Below are 13,723 nucleotides of genomic sequence, written 5' to 3' on the forward strand. Positions count from 1 at the left end.
CCATCTTGTGAACCTTTATGTCCTCTGGAGTCGTGAGGAATTTGATCCCCTCTAATTCTCTCCAGGCTCTTACATAGGGTATGACTGACTGTGAACACCTAATAGTCATTTCCTCAAGCTACACCAGAAATTCATTTCATCCTTTTCTTGTCACACTCATGATTTTCTGCTGCATTCCTCAATTTCCAGTGAAATGAGTTAACAGACTATGAAGAAAATAAAGGATTTTGAGCAAAGCTGTATTTTAAAGCCTTCAGAAATAGAAAAAATCTCTCATTTATTCAGTGTTATATTTAGTCACTGTTACCACTTCTTCAGTTGAAAGATTAGGTGCATGGTAATTTAAAGCATATTTCACTTAGAAGTGAGAATGGTGTAAAAAAACCAATGATATTCACAGACTGGTTTGTTTTTAATATCTTCTAAGGCTCCATTTGTCTTCTTTCTCTACCTCGAACAGCTATAGGCCTTTCCTAATTATTCTAAAATATTCAACCCTTGTTCTATGCATACCTGTCTTATCTTAATCTGTATTCTTCAAACAATAAAAAATTATAAAAGGATATTAGATTATAGCCTGTAAAATAATTTTCCAGAATTTTGTGGATATTGTTTAAGTAGGAGCTATTGTGCCCTGTTGAGAGTAGCACTGGCAAAGAGGAGGGTACTTTGTTATGGGGTAATATACGGGGCCAGTATCTAGTTGTGCTGGCCCCTTTTTTTTGTATACTGAATTATCTCTGCATAAATTTCTCCATTACACTTGGAAATGTGAGGTTTCATCTATAAAAGCCTTCTGCGTTGTACTTATGTATGTCCTAATAAGTTGGAAGGCATTTAATATGTACTTGTTTATAGCCTCAATATAGTTGCAACTTCTCCTTTCAGTATACCACCCGCATTGACTTCCCATGAATGGACTGCTTCCCGTGGTCAATTACATCATCACGTCATTGTCCTCTGGTTCAGGTGTTTGAGCTCCCTGCTTCCCTTTTGCAGCTGGGAGACTTTTAGATCTGGTTTATGGCACCATGCGTTTGATCCTTATTACTTCTAAAAACACAATTATGATGCTAACATTTTAAAGGAAAGATTTTAATTAACTTTTGACTTTAAAAAACAGAGCAAATTATAATAACAAAAAGATAACTTAAAAAAACATTGTGATGGTGTATCCTTTATTTTTCTATTTCCCACATACTAAACATTACACATGTTTTTCTCCGGTCTTCATAGTTTATTGATAGGCCTTAACACTGGACTCTTAGGTTGTGTCCAGCGTTTTCTTCATTATAGATGCTATGGATGAGTTCTTGCACATAGCTCTTAAGATAAAATCAGAGAGAGGGTCTCTGGGACAAAAGATGTAAACATCTAGTCAATTAAAAATAAAAAAGATATAAACAACTAGGTGAATTGAGCTTTAAGAGAAAGGTGCATAGGCTAGGGGACCTACTATGTGGCTTCTGTATGAGTCTGTCCAGAAGTACTTCCCTCTACTCCATTCTGTTTTCCTCCCTACCTTTAGTATCTTTTTCTCCCACTTGAACATGGGAACACTATCTTGAGGGTTACAAAACTCATATTATAGTCGTTGGTTTTTTGTTTGCTTGTGCGTTTCAGTGTTTTTCTTTGGAGCTCTATTTTTCTTTAGAAAACAATACATTCTTGCTCATTGTAAGAAATTCATATAGTACATAAAAGACAAAAAGGAAAGTGAAAAAACAACCTGAGACTTACTATGTAGAGAAAACAAAGATTATTGTTATTAATGTTCTTCCAGATATTTTATATTCTCTGTAGAGGAGATGAAATTTCACCTCAGCCTTTCTGACTTTGAGTCATTTAAACCTGGGTTTGAATTCTGGCTCTGCCTCTGGTTTGCTACTGATATAGATAAATTAGCCTCTTCAAACTCTTAGTGTCCTCATCATTAAAATAAAGCACTACTTCATAGATCAGATAAAGTTTCTGACACTCGAAACTGCTCAAATTGTTATCTACAATTTTTTGCTGGCAGTAGTAGTGTTTTGCGTATTGCCTAGCCTGGGTAATAAACCTTTATATCCCTATAATATTTACTTCCTTCTAGCTAGACTGCAGCTAAACGTTGAAAGCTTTCAAATGCAAGTTGTCAAAATTTTGTATTTGCCATAGATAAATAATGATTATAAGGATAAATGTTCTATAATTATGAAAAATTACCTAAAAGAGGAAGAAAAATAATCCTAAGTTATGTTGGCTTTCCAAAATTGCATATCTGAATAATGTAAAGAAAGTATAATAGGATATCACATTCATGAAAAATAGAGTACTTCATGATGTACTTAAAGTGAACATGGTAAAAATATGTTCACAGTGATAATTTCATCTTAGAAATGTATTCAGCAAGAAATCCTGTTATTCTATAGTTCTCTTGATTCAGAGAGGGAAAAAAGGGTTAGTGGGAGAAATGACAGAATAGGAAATTCAAGAAGTAATAAGATTTCTGTTTTAGTAGAGCTTTAACAGTTTTCCAATTACATTTATACTTATACTAGGTCAGCGTTGAAGATGTTCGTAAGAAATTTGAAAAGTTCCCCACCTCGTCCCCCATGATAAAAATGTCAAGTAGTGTAGAGGGAAAGTCAAACTGAATTCTCTTCAAAGGACCCTGAGATATGTCTTCTAAAGTGTTGATCAAATTACAGAACCCTTATTTAAATAAAAATTAGACTTTTTTTTTTTTTTTGGCTTCTCGAAGATCTCAAACTATAGTTCTTTGTTATAACAGAATAACATTTTAACAGTTACCTGTTTTCTCTTACCATCTGATTTTTCCTGTTGTTCATTCAAGAGAATGCCTCCAGGAGATGACAGTTTTGAGAGGGTGATGAACTAATGAAAACTGTACCTTATTTCTTAAGTACAGAAATTCTTGGATTGGTAGATATATGAGTGAGGCCTACATGGGAGGAATTGTCCTCTGCCCTCTTTTATAGTGGACTGAAAGGAAATCCGACTCCTCATAACTGTAAGAATTGAGGGGATTTCTGGCATTGGAAGAGGCAGCATAAGAGTAGGGAAAAAGGTTCATCTGTATACCCTCCTTACAGCTGTCCCCTGACTTGCTACTAATAATGAGGGTTCATCTAGCCTTTGGGGAACCCCTGTGAAAACCCAGGGTCATTAAGTCTCATTGATTATTACCCTCCCTTAGGATTAATATTCAAAGTAGACATTCAAAGGGAGAGAGAAGAATAGTAGGGAAATACCAACCACGGTGCATTGGGCAGTGTAGGTGACATTGAGAAGCAAGGTCCTGTCTCCTGGCTGGGGCAGCACAGTGGAGCAGATATCTTGGCAAAAAAAAAAAAAAGAAGAAGAAGAAGCCACCTTTTTCTCATCCCACACAGTCTCCCTTTTTCAACAGAAGAGTAAGTAGGCCTGGCCTACTACTTGGGGGTAATGTCTGATAAAACATTTTTATATATTCGAATTTTCTGTTCCTTCACCATTTATGGAATTGAAATTTGAAAAATGAAAAGAGCAAGTGTCAGTTGAGAACTGATATTGAAGAGTTTGCTTTTTAAATACATATTGAATCTGGGGAAAAAATAGCTATCTTTCGATAATAGTGCTTTAAAATATTTAAATTGACAGAAACTTGGAGGGAATAAATGCCATCCCTTTGGTGTTAGAGAGGTATTTTAATTTATTAATCACAATTTAAATTTAGTAACATATAACCTTTCACAAAATTGGCCTTTTTTGTGGAATGTTGAGATGCCCTTGTTATAGAAAAAAGTGGACCTTCATTACATTTAATTTGTTCAGAAAAATGTACTGTCTCTTTACTTACTTGAATTGTTACTCCAGTTCTATTTTTGTGCTGCTTCCCTTCCTCCCATATCAGTTTGTCTTGTATAAAAGTTAGCAGATTCCACAGACTTTGGGGCCACAGGTTCTAACTGAGCAAGAGGTAATTGTTCTTGTTCTATATGAGAGAGAGGAGACAGTATAGATAGAAGTTGAGTGATTTTCTTCATTGGTACCTCCCATTAATTTGCCGAATGATCCTTTCAATATAGCAGTGTAATCACCCGAGAGTTTTAAAAGAAAAAGATTATGAGTACATTAATCCTGTGTACTACCTCCAGAAATTCTGATGTAATTGTTCTAGAGTACAGCCGGAAATGAGGAAACGTAGGTGCAAGGGGATTGATAACATGTTGAAAATTATCCACTGCTAGTATGTATGCAGAGAAACTAGGATTTGACCTCAGGGTCTAAGCTCTCAGCTTTTTCTTCTTGGTTGTTTGGAACATATGTAGGATATTATAGTATCAAACTCATCATTTTTCCTTAAAGGGGATTTAAAACACTTGACTGTATTCTTACATATTATGTTATTACAGCTTGTTGATAATTTTTCTGAAGGAATGCATCTTCAACTTTATAGAGAAAAGTGGTGGGAAATAGAATCCAGTAGAATATGCATTTTGTTTTTGAACCTTTTCTAGAACATGGCACTCACATTCTGTTATGTGAAGGTCCTGAAAGACTTGACTTTTTAGAGCAAATGGGAATGATTAGAGGAAGATACAGCAGTTGTTCCCTATCTTATAATATATTGCAGAAGTGAAGAGGTAACTTTCATAATTAATATGAATTAACAAAAATTCCAATTTTTATTTTAGACATGTAAAAATATGGGTTTAGTTTGACTCTGAAACTTGGAATAATAGTAGAGGTAGTCTTTTATAACTGGCCTCTTAAATATGAATGTGAATCGAGCTTATGAGACTGTGATTTTTACAGTCTAAATAACCATGTGGAATTCTGTTCTCCAGCCTCTCCCTCCATTCCCTCTCACTCCCATTTTTCAGACTGTGCAGTGAGGAAAGTGAGACAGTCTCAGATTTTCACAGCATCATTTAACTCAGTAAAACCAAGTATGCTTTCCAGTTTTCAGAACCTTATATTTTACACTATACTTAAAAGATAGCTAGCTGACAAGAACAATTTAAAAATAGCAGACCATGGACAAAATGTCACGCTGGCAGCACTAGACTGCATTAACAAAAATCACCAGATGTCACACACTAGATTCTATTTCCACAGCTGATTAAGCAGCAGTATTTGTTGGACAAAAGGAAGAAAAAAGAAATGGCTTCATCTGAATTTAGAATCAGTTTTTCTTTTTTTGTTTTGTTTTCTCTCTCTTCCAAAATCCGATAATAACTGTAAGACTTAAGGTGTACAATGTGTTAAATAAATAATAAAATTATAAAATAATTCCCAATTTTAGAAAATAAACCTTTACATATATACACTCCCTAAACTAGGAGACTATAAATCAAAATGTTAACAGAACTTGTCTTTGATTGGTGATCTCATTTTCTTCATTTTTCTGTATTGTCTGTTTTTTCTTCATTGAAAATATATTGCATTGTACTTTGTAATCTAAACATGAATTTTGGAAGAGGTAAAGAATGTAGCTTAAAGAAGCCATAAATGGTTTTACTAAAAAGAATTTGCATTTAGTTGGAAAAAATTAGGTTATATTTAAATAATTGGTTCTGATGGGTCTGGCATTGACCTAGAACTTCTTATAATATCTTTTTTGTTGATAATGTTGATCCAGAGATTCAGAGATCTGTTGAGTCCAAGAGGCCAACAGAATTAGGGAGGACACCAGGAAAAGCAAAAAGTTGTGTTTTCAGCAAGTAGTGAGGCCTTCATCTACAAAACATTGCCTAAGGCTTTTGTTTTGCTGCATCTTTCGAAAGATCGATTTGGAAGAAATCAATGTGGATAGAGGACGATAATCAGAAAACTACTGAGCTGCTTTTCAGTTTCATCTTTCCAGGCTGAAAAGTCCTAAAACCTCATGGAAAGAGTCCAAAAAGGATCCACTTCTAGTGGACTACAGAGAAGGGCAACCCTTTGAGTATGGGAACATAAGTAGTTCTAGAAACATAAGAAAAACTATGTGATGTAATGATTGTAAACTACATAATTCTTTACCATAAGTGATTGTAGCACAGGAAATGAAAAGTTGAATGAGGACCAGCCAAATTTGGGCTTACTTCGTTTTCTTGATAATGCTTTATTATTCTAGAAATGTTTAGTGAACATCCCTAGCTTTTAGGAACCACACTCACTTCTCAATATTCCTTAGTCGAAGAGCATAGAGTCCCTCTCTATATGCCATTTCCTTAAGTTCTGATGGGCAGTGATTTTGAACTCTTAACGGGTTTTTGGCAGACTTTCCAGTGACTGGCTATTTACTGTTCTATTTGAATACCTCAGAATATGATGAATAAATTGCATCTAGTTCTCATGAATGTTACTATTTGGTGGTAATGAATCTAAATAATGTCTTGATTATCTGAAAATCATGGAGAGAACACTGATATAGCTAACTAAAACCAGAATGGAAATTCTCCCTACTGAATCAAAGCCTTGTTCTGGTGACAAATTTTCCTATAATAGTTTTGATCAAGGTGATGGTAGGAAATAGCACTCATTGCATGTGGTGTAGACTATAATTTTTAATGACTCTAAATTGACTTAGGGGCTAGAAAAATGTAAGACACAGCAATTACATATATAGATACTGTTAAAGGTATCTTTTAATGATGGGTAGTTTTTGAAACTCCTAATAATTAGCTTCTAGTAAATATGAAAAGATAAATGAAATCTATTAAAAATAAACAGGCATTTCTATTATTAAGAGATAATTCTCTGCTAATATGATGATTTTCTGTAGAAAACATTAAATTATATTCTAAGAAAGAATTTTACCTTAATATAAGTGCTAGCAAAATAGTCTCCACAAAACTAGAGTTATATATAATGTTTTCCTCCTAATAAGGAAGTTTAAATTAATAAGAACTAAAAATAATTCTTATTGAAAGTTCTATAATGCTTTATAGATAATTAAAATAGTTTCATCAGAATCCATCAACTGTTGATGATATCTCTATTCTTATTTACTCTTCTTTCTCTCTCCTTCCCTCCCTTCTTTCCTAGCTCCCTCTCACTCATCCATCAGTACAAGCAACATTACACTTAAGAGAATTTTGTTTTTAATATGAAGTGACCTTATACAAATTACTGTGGATCTTTAAGTGATTAAGGTAGCCTTGATTTGACTAGGAATTCATGATTACTCTTTTTTATTTGAGGCAAATACTGTTTTGTCCACTGTGATTCTTCTCCTTTAGGCCAGAAGAGCTTGATAATGCTGTTTGCCTCTAGTACCCCATAACAGAGTTTAATACCAAATGATGACTGACCTTTTGCAATTATACATAACACTGTATGTGTTGGAAAAGTCAATCACTTATCCCCAGCTTTCTCTGTATCATTCTCCCCCAAAATACTATTGACATTTATTTAAACAATGGTACTGACCTAAAATTAACATTTTTATGAGAATTTTATGGTAACACTTGAAATAATTGGACATGAAAACCTTGAAGATCCAAGTTCAGAGATACTAAGCATTGTTTCAATAACTATTTTGCTTAAGGAATTGGTCAAGAAAACTTATTAAGTATATTTTTTCATATAAGACTTATATTTTTCTTTTGATACATCCACCTTCTTTCCCAAATAATTAATGAAAAAACATACCAGATGTCTATATCTTTCACTCTTAACCGAGATAGGCAAAATTGTTTGTAAAGGGCCAGAGAATAAATATTTTAGGCCTGTGGGCCATATTGTCTCTGTCACACATTATTCTTTGTTTTTAATTTTTGCTTTTTATAACCCCTTAAAAATGTAAAAATGATTCTTAGCTCAGAGGAGGCATATATAAAAATAGGTAGCCAGCCAGTGTGGGCAGTTTGTGACCCCTGTTACTATAAGGACAAAGATTTGGAGACAAGCATTATGCCCAGGGTCATATAACTAGTTAGTGGTAGGGGCAGCAATAAGAACCTTAGACTTTTAGGCCAGTCATAGTTCCCCACTCTGTTATGTGAATGTTACCATCTTTCTTCCAGTTGCCATTCTGATAATTGTTGTATTTTTGAGCCACAGTGAAACCTTTATCTAATTCCCTCTAAGCTTCAACTTTATATATTTCTTGAATTTATTATTTAGCTGCTTGAATTTGAAGGGCACTATGAATGATTGTTTAAATAAAATGCTTATTAATTCAGGGAGTTGGCATGTTTAAATTGGAATGCTGGAGATGCATTAAAATTTCAGACAATTATAATGGGAGCTTCTTTTTTGTTTTGTTTTATTTATTTGTTGTTATTGAGACTTGGCTTTGTTTTAAGATTTTTCACGTGTATATTTTATGACTTGATTTAAAAATTGTTGTAATCGCTATGTCCTTGGATAGCATTATTTGTTATAGATTTATTTTTTTGTAAATGATCATATTAAACAATGTATTTGAAACAATTATATTAAGCATTATTTTCTTTGTGCTTAAAATAAAATTATTTTATTTTTTAGGACGCATGGGAATAAATTTTCATCATCCAGGAACAGATAATATTATGGCACTTAACAGTAAGTCTTCATATGAAATATTCTATAAAATTAGCAGTCAGGTTTACAGCATATCATTTTCCCTTTTTTAATTGTTTATTACATTTCAACCTTCTAATGAATGCAGTATAGACCATTATTCTATACCAATGGTTCTCAAAATGTGGTCCCTGGACCAGGAGCCTCATCATCTTTTGCGAAGTTATTAAAAATGCAGAATCTCAGGCCCCACTACAAACCTGCTGAATCAGAAACTTTATGAATGGGGCCCAGAAATCCATGTATTAATAAGTCCTATCGGTGATTCTGATGCAGGTAAAGTTTGAGAACTGCTACTCTATACTAGATATTGACAGACTACATCCCCATGAGCCAAATCTGGCCCACTGTCTGATTTTGTAAAGAGTTGTATTGAAACCCAGCCACAGCCTATTCATGAGCAGAAAACTTTGCTGACCCTTGCTGCATACCATTGGGGTAGAGGAAGGAAAGAAAGGAGAAAGAAAGGAGAAAGGAAGGAGAGAGGCTGAGGGAGGCCAAGGGAGAGAGGGAGAAGGGTAGAGAATGTGAATGAATAATTCAACTTACTTATGTATGACTCAGAATTTTCTCATTGTGGTAGATAGCCAATAGGTGCTTCAAACTGGATATCAGGGATCTCCCCTTAGTGGAATTTATGTGGTATATAGGTGTCAGTAGCTTTGCAGGTTAGAAATGGTTTTTTCAGTAATAATTGTTGGATTAAGTTCTGGAACATCAAAATCTTATTAACCAGAAAGTCATTGTATTAATCAATACTGGAAGAAATATCTGGCTAGTATCAATTCTCCTAAGTGTCTTTGGACAAAATACTTTGCAGGAGAACAACCTCTGTACTGAAATGGTCAGTTGTCAGAAATACCTATATAAGCCATTGATTTAAGTTTTCTCCTCTATCAAATGAGTGATATCAGGTTATCTTCTCTCATCCTCTGAGACATACAAGCTGGGGGATACACATGGGGGATGTACTGAGTAAATCCAGGGTTGTGCACAATATTACCCTTTCTCCTCTTGTTTGATTAAGGGTATTAAAATGCCAGGAGTTCCTAAGGCCAGATTTTAGATTATCTCTAAAATATGTATTTCACATTTCTTTTGGTTCTGACATGTAGCCTACCTCCCAGTGAGCACTGCAGAGAACGACTGACAGTACTTGATGATGCAGGTCCTCTTCACTGCACGCACATTTTGTTCTAAATAGCGAGTATCCCCTCTTTTGGAAGGTCTTGGAAACAATAAAATTCCAGACTGTTCACCACTGTTTTCTAATTTCTGAAAGCAAGGTCATTTTGCAATTAGATTATGCTGCCCCTGGTTTTTTCTTAGAATTAGGTACATTAGGGTGAGGATTAATAAGTGTGCTTGACTTGCTGAGCTTCAGCAATTTTGCAAAACTTTTTTGAAAACACATCAGTTAGGTGATGGGATTTAGAAGGAAAAAATAGTATGGTAGTGTGTCTGTCTGAAGGAATGAATGTGTGTTTGAGAAAAGATCTAATTTGACATGATGTGAGTCCTTTTCTACAAAAGAGAGTATATAATTTATGATTTTTTTGTGTAAAAATGAAGCTAGAAGATGTTTGTTTTTAAAAGGTTTTGATTCTCTTTGATTTGATTCTCTTTAATCATCTGCTTTTAAATAAGAGATTTCATTTATGTTCTTTCCACTTTGTACATATTGCCTAAAATGCCCCTTTTAGCCTCTAAATTTTCTCATCTGTAAGAGAAGGAGATTGAATTAGGTCATCTTAATGATTGCTTTCAGACTGAAAATTCTGTGATTCATAATTTTTAAAGTACCAAAAGTGTCATTTTGCCAATGTCTGTATCAAATGTTGATGAGTTATGCATATTTGCAACTTTATGGCAGATATCAGAGTGTATCTATCTTCAAATGACTCTGTGAGTGCTGTCCTATAGGCTCCTTAAAGTAAACCATAAAAACAACCAGAGTTTGATGTTTATATTTCTTACGTTAATTCTCTTTCAAAGTTGACTCCAACTTGAAATGATTGGAATAAACAAAATATCCTCCTCGGTAGATACTTGTGAGACCTACAGGCTTTGACAGATTTGCTGTAATAAAGTTTTTTCCCTTTTGTATATTTGGGCCCAGGCCCTTGGTGACATATATATAACACATACGCAAACACACCTACGTATTTTTTGTCTATCTTCTTACACCTACCATTTGTTGGCCCAACAATTATTGTTCTGTAGCTGATCTGCCCTTCTTCCTTTCCTTCAACTTTCATGTAGGATTAATTGAGATGAAGTCACAAATCACTGAAACTTTTAATTCAAAATCTCTGATATTGAGAGATACTACATTGAAGTTGAAGTGTATTTTCAGACAAGAAGGGACCGGCTAAGAAAAAGAATTCAGTCAATGGTTAAATTTTTTAAAACAGGAAATGTGAGTCAGTTATAGTTCCTTCTTTCTTATCCTTTTTTGCTATGCAGAATCCATGTTTTCTAACTCTTTATGTAATGCTACCACTCACCATGTCTTCAAAAAATCAATCCTTTTACTTCCTTGATCTCACCAAAACCCAAATCTCTCCTGAAGACATATTCTCCGCTCTCCTGACTTAATGGGAAAGTCAGGTATCATGGAGAGCATATTCACTTCTGAGTACTATATCCCAGCTTTGAATGGGCCAGTTTCCCATTTTTTTGGTGTTCCTAGTGCATACCATCCAGTTATACTTTCCTCTGAGAATCACCACTGTTGTCGTCACCTAGAAGACAGAAGATGGAGCTTGGGAGGGGAGGATAGGATACCAACTATAGAAAAGAGGAAACCTATAGACATTTAGGATGTGGAAAGATTGGCAATATATGTATAAATCCAAAGAATCTACTGATTTTTCCTGTTCAAGATCATGAATCTAGTAAGAATTAGCAGGCCGACCTTTGGGGAGAAAATTAAGAGACATCTAAATTTTGGCTTTTCTCAAAAATATTAGGCCCTCAAGTATTGCAGAATATAGATGGGGTTGGAGGAAGAAATTCTGATCTACCAGTAAGAACTGTCACTTGTTCAGTATTTCCAAAATAAAGTTCATTCTGAAAAAATATGTCCCTTCCATTTAACCTGGCAATATAGTTTTTCTAAACTTTTAAATAAGTCTGTCCTTTCATCTTCTTCACTCTCACAGCAAAAACACTAGAAGTTCGCATGTCTTTTTATTTTTTCTGCTAGAAAAGGAAGGAGGCTACTGAGAATACTTCTAGCAATATATATAGTAGTTCTGTCAGCCTTCCTGACACTAACAGTAACATGTGTTGTTTCATTTGGTTGTTTATGTTTTTATTTTTTTTTGAGGGGATTACACTCTAGAGTTAAGTTTAGTAGTTACGGGCTTGTACAGAATTGATGCCTGACTTAGTGATTTTTTTCCTCTATCATGATAGTCCTCAGAAAAGGATATTGGTACCTGTATGATCAGTCAAGTGATCCAAATTTTTGGCCAAATTAATGTTCAAAACTAGAATGCCTGGTTTTATAATTTACTCTGAGAGTCACTGCCAAGTTGTATCCATTTTATCCTTTTAGACTGGTCAACTCTTCTTTTTCCAGTAGAGAATGGACTTGGAAAAACAGTTAAATATCAGAAAGTTGATTGATGAGCATAAAATTAGAACAGTGGGAGTAGTGTGGCTTAAGCAATGGTATCATTCAGCTTCAGGAAAGTACCTTCTGAGCAGTCTGGGTGGTGATATGTGAAACCTGAAGATGAAGCAGTGAATTAGCATAGCCATAAAAAGCATTGTCTAGCTCAGGCGGGTCTGGTTCCATCTCTTACAAACTATACAACCTTGGGGCCACATTCTTAACTCCCTTGCCTCTGTTTTCTTCACCTATAATATCGTGAATAATGATCACTAAAGTGGCTGTAGACAGGCATCTGTCAGAGATGACCACTGCAATAAAGTGAGTTGTAATCTTTTTGCTGGTGGGAGGTCTTGGCTACAATTTGTTAAAAAAATGCAACATCTGTGAAGTGGAATAAAGTGAAGTACAATACATAACTCCCTTGCCTCTGTTTTCTTCACCTATAATATCGTGAATAATGATCACTAAAGTGTCTGTAGACAGGCATCTGTCAGAGATGACCACTGCAATAAAGTGAGTCGTAATCTTTTTGCTGGTGGGAGGTCTTGGCTACGATTTGTTAAAAAAATGCAGCATCTGTGAAGTGGAATAAAGTGAAGTACAATACAATGAGATATACCTGTATAAATCTTTTAAAGCTTAGCATAGTGACTGACTAGTAGTAGTAGATAATGTTCAAGTGAGGTATTGTGATGGCTTGCATCAGCTTAAGCTGCCTTTTAAAGATTTCCTTTTCTTTGTGTGTTAGACTTTCAAAATATGAGTTTATCTTAAACGTTGATTATATAGATGTTTTCCTGATGGAATTTAAGGCAGCACACCTACAAGTCACTTAAGGCCTAGAGTAGCTGTACTCAGTACTTACCATCTCTTTTTATGTGAATCTTTCTTTTCTGCACGAAATGCTTCCTGCCTCTATCCCCTGACTTTGGAACGTGCACCTTTTTTGAGGCTTAGAGTTGCTATGTCTTTAATGAATAGCACTTTTAAAGGCACTATTCGGTGATACTTGGAATGTAAAATGGTATAGCCATTTTGGACAATAGTTGGGCAGTTTCTTTTTATTTATTTATTTTAATTAGTTTCAAGTATATATACAGTACGTTGGTTAGACATCTATATAGTTTATACAACGATCTCTTCAATTGCTCCCTCTCTCTTCTGACCCTCCACCTAGCCAACATATTAATGCTAACTGCATTCCCTATGCCGTGCTCCCCATCCCTGTGACCATCCATCAGCTGCTAATTTGTACTTCTTTAACCCTTCACCCCATTCTCCCAGCCCTCCAAATCCCCCTCCCCTCTGTCCATCACCAAATTGTCCACTATATTTCTGAGTCTATTTTTAATTAGTTTGTTCTTTTTATTCCTTAGTTTCCTCATAGAAATAAAACCATATAGTGTTTATCTTTTTCTGACTTAAATATCTTCTAGGCCCATCAAAACAATATCTTTTTCCAGCCCCTTCCTTTTCATATGTAGGGGGCTTGTTTTCTTATCCTTTCAGCCACTCTATCTTTTGGTTGGAGCACTTAATTCTTTTTCATTTAAGGTACTTATAGAT

The 13,723-nt window shown here is 34.7% G+C and overlaps 1 protein-coding gene across 1 annotated transcript in view; it reads left to right on the forward strand.

Annotated features, from left to right (window-relative positions):
* The window catches only part of CPEB3 (cytoplasmic polyadenylation element binding protein 3), a 167,772-nt gene that overhangs the window by 60,106 nt on the left and 93,943 nt on the right, over positions 1-13,723 (forward strand). The window contains exon 4 of the mRNA XM_015599851.2: positions 8,461-8,559. Coding sequence (XP_015455337.1) covers positions 8,461-8,559 — 99 coding nt within the window. The remainder of the gene's footprint in view (positions 1-8,460; positions 8,560-13,723) is intronic.

This window comes from Pteropus alecto, unplaced genomic scaffold (assembly GCF_000325575.1).
Source record: "Pteropus alecto unplaced genomic scaffold, ASM32557v1 scaffold88, whole genome shotgun sequence".
NCBI lineage: Eukaryota > Metazoa > Chordata > Mammalia > Chiroptera > Pteropodidae > Pteropus > Pteropus alecto.